Source organism: Cebus imitator, unplaced genomic scaffold (genome assembly GCF_001604975.1).
Source record: "Cebus imitator isolate Cc_AM_T3 unplaced genomic scaffold, Cebus_imitator-1.0 Scaffold125, whole genome shotgun sequence".
NCBI classification, from domain to species: Eukaryota; Metazoa; Chordata; class Mammalia; order Primates; family Cebidae; genus Cebus; species Cebus imitator.
In genome coordinates this window covers 3,074,592-3,089,447 of record NW_016107440.1, presented here as the reverse complement: position 1 = coordinate 3,089,447, position 14,856 = coordinate 3,074,592, and the positions used below count along the sequence as shown (strand labels likewise).

Sequence of the window (14,856 nt, the reverse complement as noted above, 5' to 3'; positions counted from 1 at the left end):
AGCTAAGGGACTGCAGACACAGGAGAACCTGGGAAACGGACGAGGACGCTGGGCCCAGCTAAGGGACTGCAGACACAGGAGAACCTGGGAAACGGGTGAGGACGCTGGGCCCAGCTAAGGGACTGCAGACACAGGAGAACCAGGGAAACAGGAGGAGATGCTTGGTCCAGCTGAGCAGTCCAGGATGAAAGTCTTCCTGAACCTTTCTCATTCAACTGCGTTTTTTTTTTTGTTTTTTTTTTTTTCTTAGTTTTGTTTGGGCAATTTGGTACAAGTTAGGCAGAGGAACCAAAGGGGGAATTATGTCAGGAACATAGACAAGAAGAGATAATGTAGATAATACTTCAGTGAAAAAAATTAAATGAATATTTTGATTCTTTGTTGTAGGCAGTTATAACCCAGAGAAATATACTTTTTCCTATGGCAGATAGGTATTGGAACCACCCCAAATTTCCTTTACACATCTACAAATGGATGTACGATTTAACCTCTGGGTTGGACCACCACCAACACAAGGAACTAATTTTCCTTCCATTAATGCTCTAGCAAACAATAGGAGTCTATAGAAACATCTGGGTCACATTTCTTGAAAAAGGGAATAAAATATTATGTCCACATGTTAGATACGGAGTATACTGTACATGGCACTTCATTCTATCCACTAACAGAGTTTTCAAAGTAGATCCATGACAGTTGCACTTCGATAGTACTCCTATAACTGTGCATAATTATTGGTAGCTTAGGTTATTTCTCAGTCAAAATAGAACATGAGAATACATGCAAACAAGAGCAATGTTGTTTTAAAGATAAATGTGAATTCATTCTAATGTATAAAAAAGTAGATTAAAGGGCCCCTACCTGTAAATGGTGCTTTTGTGCAGATGAGAGGAAGGTGACCCCTCCCGCCAGACCAGTTAGAAGAAGGCACCACTTCTGAGCTCCGTCTTATGGAAATCACATGGTGCCTATTTCTTTGTGCCGCTCCTTGGCTATGACCCTTTCCTGCCTGGCCATTGTGGCAGGGGCTGCTTTTTAGCCCCCACTCTGCCCTGGGTCAGGTGCCTCTGTGACAGACACAAACCTGCATGTCCTGGCCAGGTGGTCTCACTTTACCAGGTACCTCTTTTCCTGCAGCGGCGTTTAGCCTGTCTCTTGCTGAAGGGAAAACAAATTAACCCTGTTATCCTTGAACCCATTTGTGCTGTTTTTGCTCGACTTGTGGCTCATACATTGATGAAAACTCTGAAATGTTCTTCTTTGGTATTTCTCATTTAAAAGACGGGTTAAAGAAATTTGGCTAAAAGTTAAAGGAAAAGGACCAGGAAAAAGGTCATTCATGTTATTTTATTTTGAATCACCATGGAAATAAAAAGTCTCAGGATCCCATCTTAATATCTTAGGACCAAATATTTACTTGTTGGTTCTCATATTGAAACAAATGTCTTCTGCCATACACTTTTTGTTTCTATCAAACAAAACAGAAAATGGAGTGCTATAAATTCTTGGGAAGAAGATGCTTTCTTGGGCTAATGATTTGGGGGCAATAAGGCTGGAAGGAAGTGGCACTGGGTGTGTCTGGGCGTGATCTCACCTGGAAAAGGGTCAGAACACACTCCTGCTGATGTGTCTGGACAGTCAGCTCTTCCATCTTCTAGTCATTTCTAGAAACAGTGAAGCCTGTAGTGCTGTCTCTGGTCGGTAGATCTGTAGGACTGTCTGTGTGCTCTGGAAAGGCATCTGGAATTCAAGTGTTCTGGGCAGTTTATATAAAGGTATACTGAATGTCAATCCTTTGAACTTTTACAACCATTTAAGATATTTTTAGATTCCATCTCCTCCCATCCCTTACCCTCTGTCTTTAATTACATTTCCCATTCCTTTCTTGATCCATGGTAGTCTGACTACTCTTTGCACCACTTCCCTGCTCTCATGGGGCAGATCAAGGATCCTTTTTTCTTTCTTTTTTTTGAAACGGGGTCTGGCTCTGTTGCCTAAGCTGGAGTGTAGTGGTACAATCATGGCTCACTGCAGCCTCAACCTCCTGGGCTCAAGTGATCCTCCTGCCTCAATCTCCTGAGTAGCTGAGAATACAGATGTATGCGTCGCCATACCAGCTAATTTTTTTTTTTCTTTTATAGAGATGGAGTGTCACTTTGTTGCCCAGGCTAGTCTTCAACTCCTGGGCTCAAGTGATCTTCTCAACTCAGCTTCCCAAAGTGTTGGGATTACAGGCATGAGCCACCACATCCAGCCAGTGATCCTTTAAGTGATCACCCTCCATCTTTTTGTGCCCTAGCTGCTAGTTCTGAGTGTACTTGATGCTCACCATTTGGCTGTGTGCCCAAAGCTTGTGCCACTTCCCATTGGTTAGCTGTGAGGCAACAGAAGCACCTGAAGAGACTGTCACACAGATATGCTTAGTCACACCCTGCCTGGAGAGGAGAGTCAGGAATCATCACACAGAATCATAGGAGAGGAACTCAACAAGTAATTAAAGCAGCTCTTAGAATTGGTCTTTGGGAGCTAGAGACCCAGGCCCACTGTGCTAACCTCCCATTTCACTGGCCTTTGTGATTGGACACTCAGGCCACTGTAGGATGGTAGGAGGAGCTTGTTCCTTGGATTTCTGAGGCTTAGGTAGTTTAGATGGCTATGTGAGCTGCAGAGAATAAATGACATGTGGCTGAGTCCAGATCAGGACAGAGAGACACAGATGTAGGGAGCCTTCTTGCCCTCATGAGCCTGTTCTTTCTGTAGTCTGGGTACTACTGCCCATGGCACCTTCTCTATCCAAACTCTCAGCTCCCAGTGGTACCTCTCGCCTGGCTTTATTCCTCCTTCGGCAGTTCCTTTTAGGTGTCTTTTGAAGTTACCTTATTGTAGAAACATACACTTGCAAGTTAATGTTACTATTTTGTTGGTGTCTTACATTTCCATTTAGTTGTCAGAGGTTCTATTTCTTATCTAAGGTGTTACATAATGGGCCTATGGAAATAAACTAAGACCATGCACATGAGAACAGAGACTGTTTAACCAGAGTGCACTCCAGCAAGGGAGCCGGCCACCATCACTTGCATCTGGCAGGTGCCCAGAGGCAGGTGGGGGCATGGGAAACTTTAGTGGAGAAAAGGAGGGTGTTGAGGATTCTCCAAGAGGAGACTGTGGACTGGAGGAGCTGGAAGCAGGCTAATAGAAGTTGTTGTCGCAGGTGATTGTTGAAAGGGAACATATTTGACTTTCTCTCCCTGATTCAGAGTTGCAAGCAGGGGCACAAAATAACGGAGCGGAGAGTCAATGTCTAACGCTCATGGGCCAGTGGCTGAGGTTGTGAATCAGAGCTCTGGTCCAATGCGGTCTGGCCTTTGTCTGAATATTCAGTCTCTCCCAAGCCACTGCTGACCCAGAACACGGAGTCTTATAGCTCTTCATGAATTGTCTCTAGCAATATTGTTTCTTAAGCTTTTTTGGGTTGTAGACTCTAGACCCTTAAGAATCAGAAAGCTGTAACTGCTTTGCCCAGAAAAAAACCAAAACGCAGTAGCAAGGACTCAAAGACCCACTGAGGCCCAACCAGGGACCCCAGATCTCATTTCATTTATACACATGTAACAGTTTTATCTTCTTTTGTGACTATGATGCAGCATTATTCCATATGAAGTTTAGACTGTTACCTCTTTATTATACCTTAGAAGTAATTGCCAATAGTATATATGCAAATATTTTTAAATAGCACTACTTCAATCCTGTACCAGATAGGTGATATGCTAGGGGAGTCAGTATTCTGTGATACCGATGAGTAACCTCATTAAGCATCAAAAAGGGTACTTTTTGGGTCATTTCAACTAATTTTTATTTTTATTTAATTTTGATTTGTAAAGCTTTCTAAGATCCTATTTCCCTGTCATCAGAAGAAGTTAACAGAGTTATCATGGCTTAGCTTCCTTTTTATGATGAACTGCAAAAACAGGATTTTCTGATGTTGAGATGTTTGCCTGACTGGATTGTCAGCTCCTTGAGGGCAGGGACTTGTGCCTGTTCTGCAGCCTCTCAGGAAATGTTGAAATGAACACTTCAGGGCTCTCCTCACTCAGTGTCTGCCCCAGACTGCCTACCATGCTTTCCTTGTTCACCTTTCTGTCTTTATTTTTTGAGCAGTAACTGTGGGCTTTCATCTTAGTAAGCTGTCAAGTCAAACTCCCTCAAACTCTAAGATTGTTAAAAGCAGATGAGCCAGCCTCTTCTGGTCTGTAACCTTACATTAAGTGTACACCTAGCCTCTTCTTTAGAGAAGGGCATGGATTCTGTTTTTCACCATCTCTGAAAGCATTTTTTTTGTTTTTGATTCAGATATATTCTGAATAGTTGATAAATGGAATTCAAGTCTTTGGATAAAAAGGTGTATTCATGCTTCTGTTGAAACTTTTTTTGGATGAGTATCAGGACACTGGGAGAACTATAGAAGCCATTGGGACAACATAAATTGGGACTGAACGGTTTAGACAAGCTTGTCATTTCATGTCAAAGTGCAGCAAGCATTTTCGAGTGCCCACCAGACGATGTCAGGCAACAGGAAAGAAACACGTTCTGTATCCTCAGGGATCTCCCAGTCACAGAGAGGACAATATAGCTGTGATACTTCCTTAGAAAAGACCGAAGGGACTTAGAAGTCTCTAGTAGGGGACAGAGAAGGACACTTTTGTTTTGAAGGAGAAGTCAGCTCTCACCAGGCCCAACAGCGGGAGAGGCACCTGCTAACTGAAAGACAGAAGTGACTTGAGTAGCTCGGTGGTGGCATGAGCACAGGTGTAGGAGATTGAGGCTGGAGGGCTGGGGGGGGGGGTCTCCAGTGTTGTAAAGAGACTTGCTGGCTTAAGGAGTTAGAATTTCATCTGGGAGGAAGTTGGGAGCCAAGAGGAGTTTGAGGCCAAATTATGACCACCACACACAGGTCAGTGTGTGATTTAGATGCGTGCTTGGGTGAGAGCACAGCTAGGAAGGTGCGTGTAGATTCAGGAGGGCGTGAAGCAGAGCAGTGTTGGGCCCACCAGCCACCTGGCCCACTCCCTTGCTTCCACTTGGTCACCATCAAATGCCAGTTCAGCAAGCCTTCTTTAGACAACCATGTTAAAAATTTCCACCCACCTCCACTTCCACACACGCTGTCCACCTTCCCTGCTTTATTTTTTTCCTTAGCACCTATTGTATAACATATTCATTCATTCTGTTTTTCAGGGCAAGATTTTTGTCCCATTTTTTCAGGCTGTCTCTCCAGGGCTTAGATTAGTGCTTGGCACAGCAGACTCTTTAAACATTTGCTGAATGAATGACGGAAGGAAAAAGGGGGTTAGGGTTGTGCGGTATTTCAAGGTGAAAATGATATCTTGGGACGAGGATAAACAACGCAATCTTCAGTCAGTTAACTAAGCCCTTTATTCTCCTGGAAGTAGTGAAATAGTTAGTTGGGCAACTTTTGGAAATGCAATTTTCATTCAAGTTAAGGAAATATTTGCTAAGCAATCAGTTTGTGGAGTAATTATAGTAAATTTCAGTTTCTCTCAACCCAATGGCTGACTTAACCCCAAACATTGCATCATGAGACAGAATCACAATAATGATGGCATCTAACATTTATCAAGCATGCGTCAACATACATGTGCCAGGCACTTCACATATATGTTTTTAATTTTTTTTTCTTTTAAATTTTTTTCGTAGAGATGAGGTCTCACTCTGTTGGCCAGGCTGGTGTGGAACTCCTGAGCTGAAGTGATCCTCCCACCTTGGCCTCCCCAAGTGCTGGGATTACAGACATGAGCCTCCATGCCCCCATGACCCCATGCCTGGCCTCTTTTTTTTTCTTTTTAAAGATGGAGCCTTGCTCTGTCACCCAGGCTAGAGTGCAGTGGTGTGGTCATAGCTCACTACAGCCTCCATCTTCTGGGCTGAAGTGATCCTCCTGCCTTGGCCTCCCAACATATTGAGATTACAGGTGTGAACCACTGTGCCCAGATGGGCCTGTAGACCTTGAATGTGTGGCCTCTGGTTTGGAGATAGAGGTGTAGAAAAGGTGAAGGGCTGGGGGAAATTGGTTCATTTCATATTCAGTGAACACTTTCCCCAGATCAGTCTAATCAAGGAGAAATTCAGTCATGTTAATCTGATCAAGAAACACAATGGAAAATATGGATTTATTAAATGGAAAACCACAAATAGAGAAATCAAAATAATAAGCTTTCTTTGCTTGTAGTCTAAGAATATCTGAGTAATCTGTCCTTTTTTTTTTTGGCCTGTGACCCAAGGCCAGATTCCTGGCCCAGGGCCTCAGCCCAATAATGCATTCTAATAATCTCTTTATATAGAATACCTTGAAGTTATTTGAGTATGCCATGATTAAAATGAATATATATTACTCTGTGGATGTGAGATATGAAATATATACACTTCCCAGAAAAACCTCCACAAATGGGTCAGTATTCTTTGGCCAGATTTAAACTTTTTTTCTACTTCCTTGTAAATTTTTATAGAGATAGGGTCTTGCAGTGTTGCCCCAGGCTGGTCTTGAACTCCTGGACTCCAGCAATCCTCCCATCCCAGCCTCCTGAGTAGCTGGACTGCAGGCACACACGACTGTACCAAGCTAGATTTAAGCTTTCTTAAAGTGAAAGTGGACAATTTTTATTGAGTGTATTCTTTGAGCTCTGCTATCCCAGTATATAACAGTTTGAAATGACCGAATTTACACGTCAGAGTCTTCATATTCAGAAGGTCCTATGATTGTGAAATATACTAGTTGTGGTTCAGTGGCCATATTGCTCGGAAACCCCTCTGTTCTCAACCAGTTGTTTATGTGGGTGGAAGATTCTAATAGAACGGGGTTGTCAAACTTTTTTCTTCATTTAAAGAAGTTTTCTCCAAGGACTGTGAGTTACAGGTAACTACCAACTGTCCTGAGTGGGATCAGACACAGGAGGTGTTTCCTCTTTTCAAATAACCTTCCTCTTCTACCTCCTCTGACCCTCTACCTTTTGGGGTAATTGGTACCACTCAGTTTCAGTCTTTTCTTGTATTCTGTGGATGCATTTTCTGTCTTAATGTCATGTGTTTCAGTTGTGAATATCTCCAAGTTTCATTGAATGTGGAATTTTTGTTCCTTGTATTCTTTGTTTTGGGCGTGATTTTAGAGAGGATGGTGGTGGAAGTGGTTTTATTCTCTCTGTAATACTTCTTCGAGAGTAACATAAGGATGTTTAAGATAGTATCTAGGGGACACATGATTAAACTGAGAGGATAAATGAATAGGAGTTAGCCTCTAGAGTCCAAGACAGAGAGTCCTGTACGAAAGCCCTGGGACTGGAACATGGGTACCTGGGTCAGTCCCACGTGGGTGAAAGAAAGAGCAGTATAAGATGTAATTGGAGATAGAGGTAGAGGCCAGGTCACCTGAACAGCTTAAGAAATATTTGCAGAATAAGCAAAAGGCCTTGTGTTGGATGTTCCCATAAACAAATATCACTTTCTTCTTCAGAAGCTAACAGTCTAGGCGAAATGACATGTACAAGTTTATTCTATCATGAGACAAACCGAGTGGTCCTACATAAGCAATAGAAACAGTTTGGGCTTTATGTAGGAATTGGGAAAGGAAATCACTTCTGTATAGGGTTCTCATAGAAGGATGCTTGAGGGAAATAAAATGTGATCCGAGCCTTTCTCTTGTGGGTGGGCTTGAGCAAGCAGAGTTGCTGGGGAGAATGACGTTATCTAGGTGTAGGTATATGGGGTACAAGGGAGTGGCGAGGCTGTGTTGAGGGAGATGGCGCCTGAGCCTCCAGTGGTCCACAAGCGGCACTGATAGGGATGTCCAGTGCAACTCGCTGAAGGCTCACTGCTCCTTGTTTTCAGTGAAGAGAGTTGAATAATAAATCCGAGGCAGCTTCACATTGCTTATGCCAGTTCCCAGCAGGTGCTTTCTGCTCTCCCCCTAGGCATTCCACTGCTAGGTGAACTGTCTGTCTCTTGAAGCAGTGTTAATTATTCTTATACTAAAGAAATAACCCACTTTCTGTGATCCCAGCACTTTGAGAGGCTGAGGTAGGCAGATCAGCTGAGGTTGGACATTCGAGACAGCCTGGCCAACATGATGAAACCCTGTCTCTACTAAAAATACAAAAATTAATTGGGCATGGTGGTGGGTGCCTGTAGCCCCAGCTACTCTGGAGGCTGAGGCAGGAGAATTGCTTGAACCCTGGAGGCGGAGGTTGCCGTGAGCCAAGATTTCGCCACTGCACTCCAGCCTGGGCGACAGAGCAAGACTTCATCTCAAAACAGTAACAACAAAATAAAGAGATACCCCACTTCTGGTAACTTTCTCCAGTAGATCTTACTGAATGCAGCCCTGGATGCGACCTAAAACAAATCAGCTCCCTGCCAGGTGTGAGTCCCTTCAGCTGGGAGGCTGGGCAGCCTGTCTTCCTCTCATTTTGCCCGCTCTAGCTTCAGGCATGGCCACTTCTTTCACTGGTAGAGTGTTGAAACCCCTCCACCTCCTGAATGCTGTTATTCTCCAGTCATACTCGACTTCATCAATGTTGCTGTTAGAATTTATCCTTCAGAATTGGGTGGAAAATTCTGGATATTGAGGACACAATGAACAGGGCCTTTTGTGATATTTGTACTTCTTAGAGTTGGCTGGAGTAAGCAAACATTGAGAAGCTCCCATTGTGAGTGTAGTCACTTTCTAAATTTCAAGTCAGCTTGGCTTCATTTCGTGTGTGGAAAGTAGATTGCGGGAGGAGTGACAAAGAGAAAACTCGTGCTCATCACACAGATTGTTGTTTGGTTGCTGGTACTGCCAGCTAAGTTCAAAAAGGCAACAATATCATGACGTAGTATGGCTGGATTAGAATAAGCTCTTTGTGATGTATACATCCGTTATACAGTGGGTTGGGGTGGGGTTTTGTTGAAACAGAGATTCCAAATATTTTAATTGTGAAGATTTCAGCAACTCAAACCTTTGTAATTAAAAGAGGCGATGGGATTTGGATTCAATATTTGATTTTGGTTGTTGACAAGAGTAATTGATCTGTAACCTTGCATTCTGTTGACAGTGTTTTATGTTTTACTACTGTGTGGTTTATTTTTGGACCCAATATCAATTTTTTTGTGTGTGTCATGGAGAGAAGTATTAAAACATTTTCAGAGGTGATCAGTTTATAAAATTTCTTCTTCATGTTTTGGGATTCTAGAGATTAAAAATAAAATTTGATTTATTTGTAGGATGTGATTTGTTATTTAAATGAGAAGTGAGCAAGAGCCCCCAAGCTAGATCAGTAAAAAGGAGGAAGAGGTTAGTTTATTCATAAATAACTCTGTTTTTATCCCAGATATACAACCATATCATTTGTTGTTTCCCAAGCTGCCTTCTTCCATAAAAGCACATTCCTCCATGGTGATCCACCTGGGCTGGGGAGGTCTCAAGAAACTCAACGACCACCATTTGGGAGGTAGTAATTGTTGCAGGCAGGAGTTATAAATGGGTGCTAAAATTCGTGGGTCAAAGTATGATGAGAAACAGAATGTTTACATAGTCTCAAAGTTTATCCCCCAATGATTCTCATTACTTACAAAGGGAAAAATAGTAATTTTTCCTTGGGAAACCTCATAGATGGCCTTGACCAAGTGATCAGAATTAACAGGATCCCTAATGGAACATGCACATCGTATGCCTCCTGGTAGAATGCACCAGGGAGGGTGCAGTATTGTCACTTCTGTGGTAGGCTTGCCAAATGCACAATCTGGATTTAGTCAGGAGGAAGCATTAGGCAAACCCAGATTGAGGGACATTCTACAAAACAAATGGCCAGTCCTCTTCAAGTGCCAGGGTCATAAGAGGCAAACTGCGCCAGGTTGGAGGAGACAGGACCAGTGTCTGTAACACAAGGTCTTGAACCAATAAAAGGACATTAATGGGGAGACTTGGCAAAATTTGGAGGAGGTTGGCTGTAGGTTATTTAATAAACTGTGTTGATGGTTAATTTCCTTGTTTTGGCCATTGTAGCTGTAGTGATCTAAGAAACATTTGGGGAACGTTCACATTGGGAAAGCTTGGAGAAGAAGGGTGTACAGGAATTTGTTGGTACTATTTTTGGAGCTTTTTCTGAGTCTGAAAGTATTTCAAAATGAAGTTAAGAACAACAACAACAAAAATAATTCAATTCAGCTGAGAAATTACAGCTTTATTGCTTGTACTTTGAGATGTTTCTCTGGATTGGTCAGCAGCTGGTTTTGCTTCCTGAATATCCACGGTGATCTGGAGAGTTGAGGTTTCTAATTAAGGGACCTTGGGATGAGTGAGACATGGCTGTATTGAATTCCAGCTACACTCTGACAAGGTTTTGGTTAATTAATTTACTTATTTTTGTACAGGGCTGTAATTACATCTTTGGGTGTCCCATGCCTGTGCAGGTTATTTGAGCTTTACTGTCATAGCCACCAGAATCCCTAGCTGCAAACTTAGCTCTGTAATTAATTTACTGGTTTCTGTTTTTATTACGATGATGTGAATTCAGGTTAGTTCCATGGATTCTTCTACTGTGTGTCATATGTTAGTGAATTTCATACTTGTTTGTCTCTTAGGAAGAGTTGATACTTTTTGCATAAAAATGTTTTATTTAAACTTGAAGTATCATAATATATGTTTTCCCCTCACAAAAGACACTTTGGAGTTTCTATAAATACAGTGAAAAGTAAATGTACTCTGGCATAAGTACCAAGTGCTAACCTTTTCTTAGATAATCATTAGAATGGGAGAAATTAATACATTGGCAAATGTTTCTGTTAGCAGGACGAGTGGTTAATGTGTGACTCACTCATAGATTAAGTTGAGAGTATTTTGATCAGTGTGGGCAAGAGCCTAGACTTTGGGAGTCAGAAGACCTAGTTTTCAATCCCAGATCCATCCTGCTTATCACAGGTTGAGTATCCCTATCCAAAATGCTTGGGAAATGTTTTGAATTGGGATTTTTTTTTTGGATTTTGGAATATTTGCATTATACTTACACAACGAGCATTTCCTTTGAACGTGACCATTTGAGCATCATGTTGCTGCTCAAGATGTTTCCGATTTTGGAGCATTTCAGATTTTGGATTTTCAGTTTAGGGATGTTCAACCTGTAGTATGAGCTAAATGGGTTGACTTTTCTGAGCCTTATTTTTTGCATCTGTAAAACTGGAGTCCTAATATTATGTTGCAAAGTTACTGTGAGAAGGGAGTGACGTAGCAATGCACCTGGCCTGAAGTGGGTCCTTTCATCCATGTTGAATTGTCTTCTTACCTCCCTCTAGGTTTATAACAGAGCCATCTGCAATTGATGAGAATCTGCTTTGTTTATAAAGAACATAAAAAGATGATAGCATGTCAGTAACCTCTTCAATATTTCAGAATTCTTTTTTTTTCATTTTCAAAAACTTGTTTCTATCTTTTAAAACATTTATTTTTATTTTAATAGCTTTTGGGGTATAAGCGATTTTTGGTTACATGGATAAGTTATATAGTGGGAACTTCTGAGATTTTAGTGTATCCCTCACCTAAGTAGTGTACATTGTACCCAGTATGTAATCTTTTTATCCCTCCCCCCTCCCACTCCCCATCTTCTGAGGCTCCAAAGTCCATTATATCACTCTGTATGCCTCTGCATGCTCATAGCTTAACTCCCACCTATTAATAAGAACATGAAAGATTTGGTTTTCCGTTCCTGAGTTACTCCATTTAGAAGAGTGGCCTCCAGCTCTGTCCAAGTGTGCTGCAAAAGACATGATTTCATTCCTTTTACAACTGAGTAGTATTCCATGGCATATACATACCACATTTTCTTTATCCACTTGCTGGCCAGTGGGCACTTAGGTTGGTTCCACGTCTTTGCAGTTGGAAATGGTGTTACAGTAAGTGTACGTATGCATGTGACATAATGACTTCTTTTCCTTTGGGTACACACCAGTAGTGGGACTGAATGGTTGATCTACTTTTAGTTTCTTATGAAATCTCTGGCCGGGCGCAGTGGCTCACGCCTGTAATCCCAGCATTGTGGGAGGCCGAGTCGGACAGATAACTTAAGGTCTAGAGTTTGAAACCAGCCTGGCCAACATGATGAAACTCCTTCTCTACTAAAAATGCAAAAAATTAGCTGAGCCTGGTGTTGCATGCCTGTAATCCCAGCTACTTGGGAGGCTGAGGCTGGAGAATCGCTTGAACCCAGGAGATGGAGATTGCAGTGAGCTGAGATCCTGTCACTGCACTCCAGCTTGGGTGACAAGAGTGAAACCTTTGTCTCACAAAAGAAATGTCTATACTATTTTCCAGAGAGGTTTCTGCCAGCATTGTATACGCATTTCAGACAACTTCTTGTCAGGAAGTTCTTCCACATCTCTTACTTTCTTACTCCAGAGATATTATTTTCTTTTATGTATTTACCACATTGTATATTACTCCAAAATCTCTTAGATGGGTGTCACTCATTTGCTAGACTTTCTGTGGTGTTTTAATGTTCTTGTCTAAAATCATTTGATACAAGTAAGTACGAAATTTCTTTCAGAAGAAAGTCTTAGGAGACGGAGACAAAGAGATGGTAGAAGACAATTGGAAGGAAACGTTTTCATGTACACTTTTCTTTCAGGTTTCAGGCCCTGAAAATTGGAGTTTTGATCCTCTGAGGAGGGCCAGTTATTATTGTTCCTATTTTATTCCGGTTTCAAAAGTACTTCCCTTTATTCTTAAATGGTCTTAAATGATTTCAGTATCACCCTGTTATTAAGTAAGTGAACATGGTCATTGTTAGGAAGTTTAGAAAAGCTTGTCCAACCTGCCTTAGTTTGTTGTGCTGGTGTTCTTAGTTTGTTGTGCTGGTGTTCTTAGTTTGTTGTGGTGGTGTTTTGTTTTGTTTTAGGCTTTTAGCAGCCTGAAGCCATGGTTTTTAGTTTCTCTCTCTAGTGATAAGCAGAAAAGAGGGATGAGGAAGGGGCTTCGTTGGTCCAACCAGAAACAGAAACCACAAACCCATGTTTGTATTCTCTCTCGGACACCACAGTTGTTAAAGAGGCATGTCTTCAAGTTACCCTCAAATGGTTCAGCAAAAAGAATATATATATGTGTGTATTTATCCGTATAAATCCTGGGGCCTGGGGGAGAGGGAAGGAGAAAGAGAAAAGCAGTCATGGCAGTGTTAACAATTAGTGAATTGGGGGGAAGGTCTATGGGTGTTCATTGTACTTTTCACCACGTTTCTCTAAGTTTGAAACTATCTCAGGATTCCACTGGCTGATACCCTGAGTTATTTTCCTGTCCCCTGAGGGAGATGTCAGTGAATGGCAGTTTCAGTGGGAGGAAGGCGGGAGACTAGAAGTGCTTGTGTGTGCAGAGAGGAATAAGTAGCGAGTAATTCAGTAAGTATAGGCTGAGCAGCCAGTAGAAAATTCAAAATACTCCAGATTTTGGAACTTTTTGAGTGCCCACATGACACTCCAACAAAATGCTCATTTGAGCATTTTGGAATTTGGATTTTCGGATTTGGGATGCTCAACCATTAAGCATAATGCAAGTATTCCCACATCCGGAAAAAATAGGAAGCCCGAAGCACTTCAAGCATTTTGGATGAGGGATACTCAGCTGTATTAACTCACTGGCAAGAAATTACTGGTTTCTTTAATTTAGAGTTTTTTCCTCAGCCAGAATAGCATTCATTGTTTTGTAGTAGAGCCTGTAAAGATAAGAGAGTAAGCTGTTGCTTTTTCAAAGCAGAGAAAACTGCTTGGAACTGAAACCAGATGATAAAAAAGTAAAAGACTAAAAAATATATATTTATAAGACATACACAAAGATAAAAGCAAAATCTATAAGGCAGAAATATTAGGTCTGTTCCAATTATCCAGTGCTCAGTCCGCCTCCTAGAGACACAAGTTAGTTGTCTGTGATTGGCAGACCATCTTACTAGCTAATAGACATTTATTTATCCTTAAAATTACTACGTGGCTTCAGAGGTAGTATTTTATATTCTTACTGTGAATATACATAATGTTTATTATTTTACCCTTCAAAAAGAGTCTTCTAAACTAACTTTTTTTTTTTTTTTTTTTTTTTTTTTTTTTTTTTCACGTTAATGATGACATCTCTTGGGAGCTCAGGGGCCAGCCAAAGGTAAGAGACTTGGTTTCTGTGAAGATCCTATGTGCTTGTTTTTGAACTCTTAGAAGTTTTCCTCTCAACAAGGAAAATACTTTCTGTCATGTTATACAAGTAATGCAAGCCGTCAGCCTACTCACAAATCTGAAGCCATTTTTGGAAAGGGCCAGAGGTTTATGGAAAAGCTATATTTGCACTTTGACCAATTCTGGCCGGTCTAGCAGCTACAACACAGATTCCATTTGCGCCATAGATTGGCTCAAGACTGGTAGTTCCAAACTGCGGTCAAAGCCGACTCATCCTCCCGGCTCCCAAGACAGCTAGGGATGCATTCCTGGCCAACAGAAACCTGGGCGGCATCAAGCTGCCTCCATAGATTGGCTCAAGACTGGTAGTTCCAAACCAAGGTCAAAGCCGACTCATCCTCCTGGCTCTGAGACAGCTGGGGGTGCATTCCCAGCCAACAGAAACCTGTGCGGCCACAGCCACCTCAAGGGAACATACTTTTTCACCTCTGTCTCTTGGGGAATGTGGAGCACTGCTGAAGTGGGCACTTAGACTGTGTTTCTTAACTGACCATGAAGTCACTTGGAATGCCCAGGAAATGTAGATTTTTATCTCCATTCTTGGGATTTTTTCTTTTAGAGTCCGTGGCTGAATTGTAATTCAGTTCTCTATTATTATTGCTA

The 14,856-nt window shown here is 41.8% G+C and overlaps 1 protein-coding gene across 1 annotated transcript in view; it reads left to right on the top strand.

The window, feature by feature from the left end:
• KIF13B (kinesin family member 13B) overlaps positions 1-14,856 on the top strand; it is a 187,714-nt gene that overhangs the window by 42,917 nt on the left and 129,941 nt on the right. Inside the window, exon 3 of the mRNA XM_037742659.1 lies at positions 14,170-14,182. Coding sequence (XP_037598587.1) covers positions 14,170-14,182 — 13 coding nt within the window. The remainder of the gene's footprint in view (positions 1-14,169; positions 14,183-14,856) is intronic.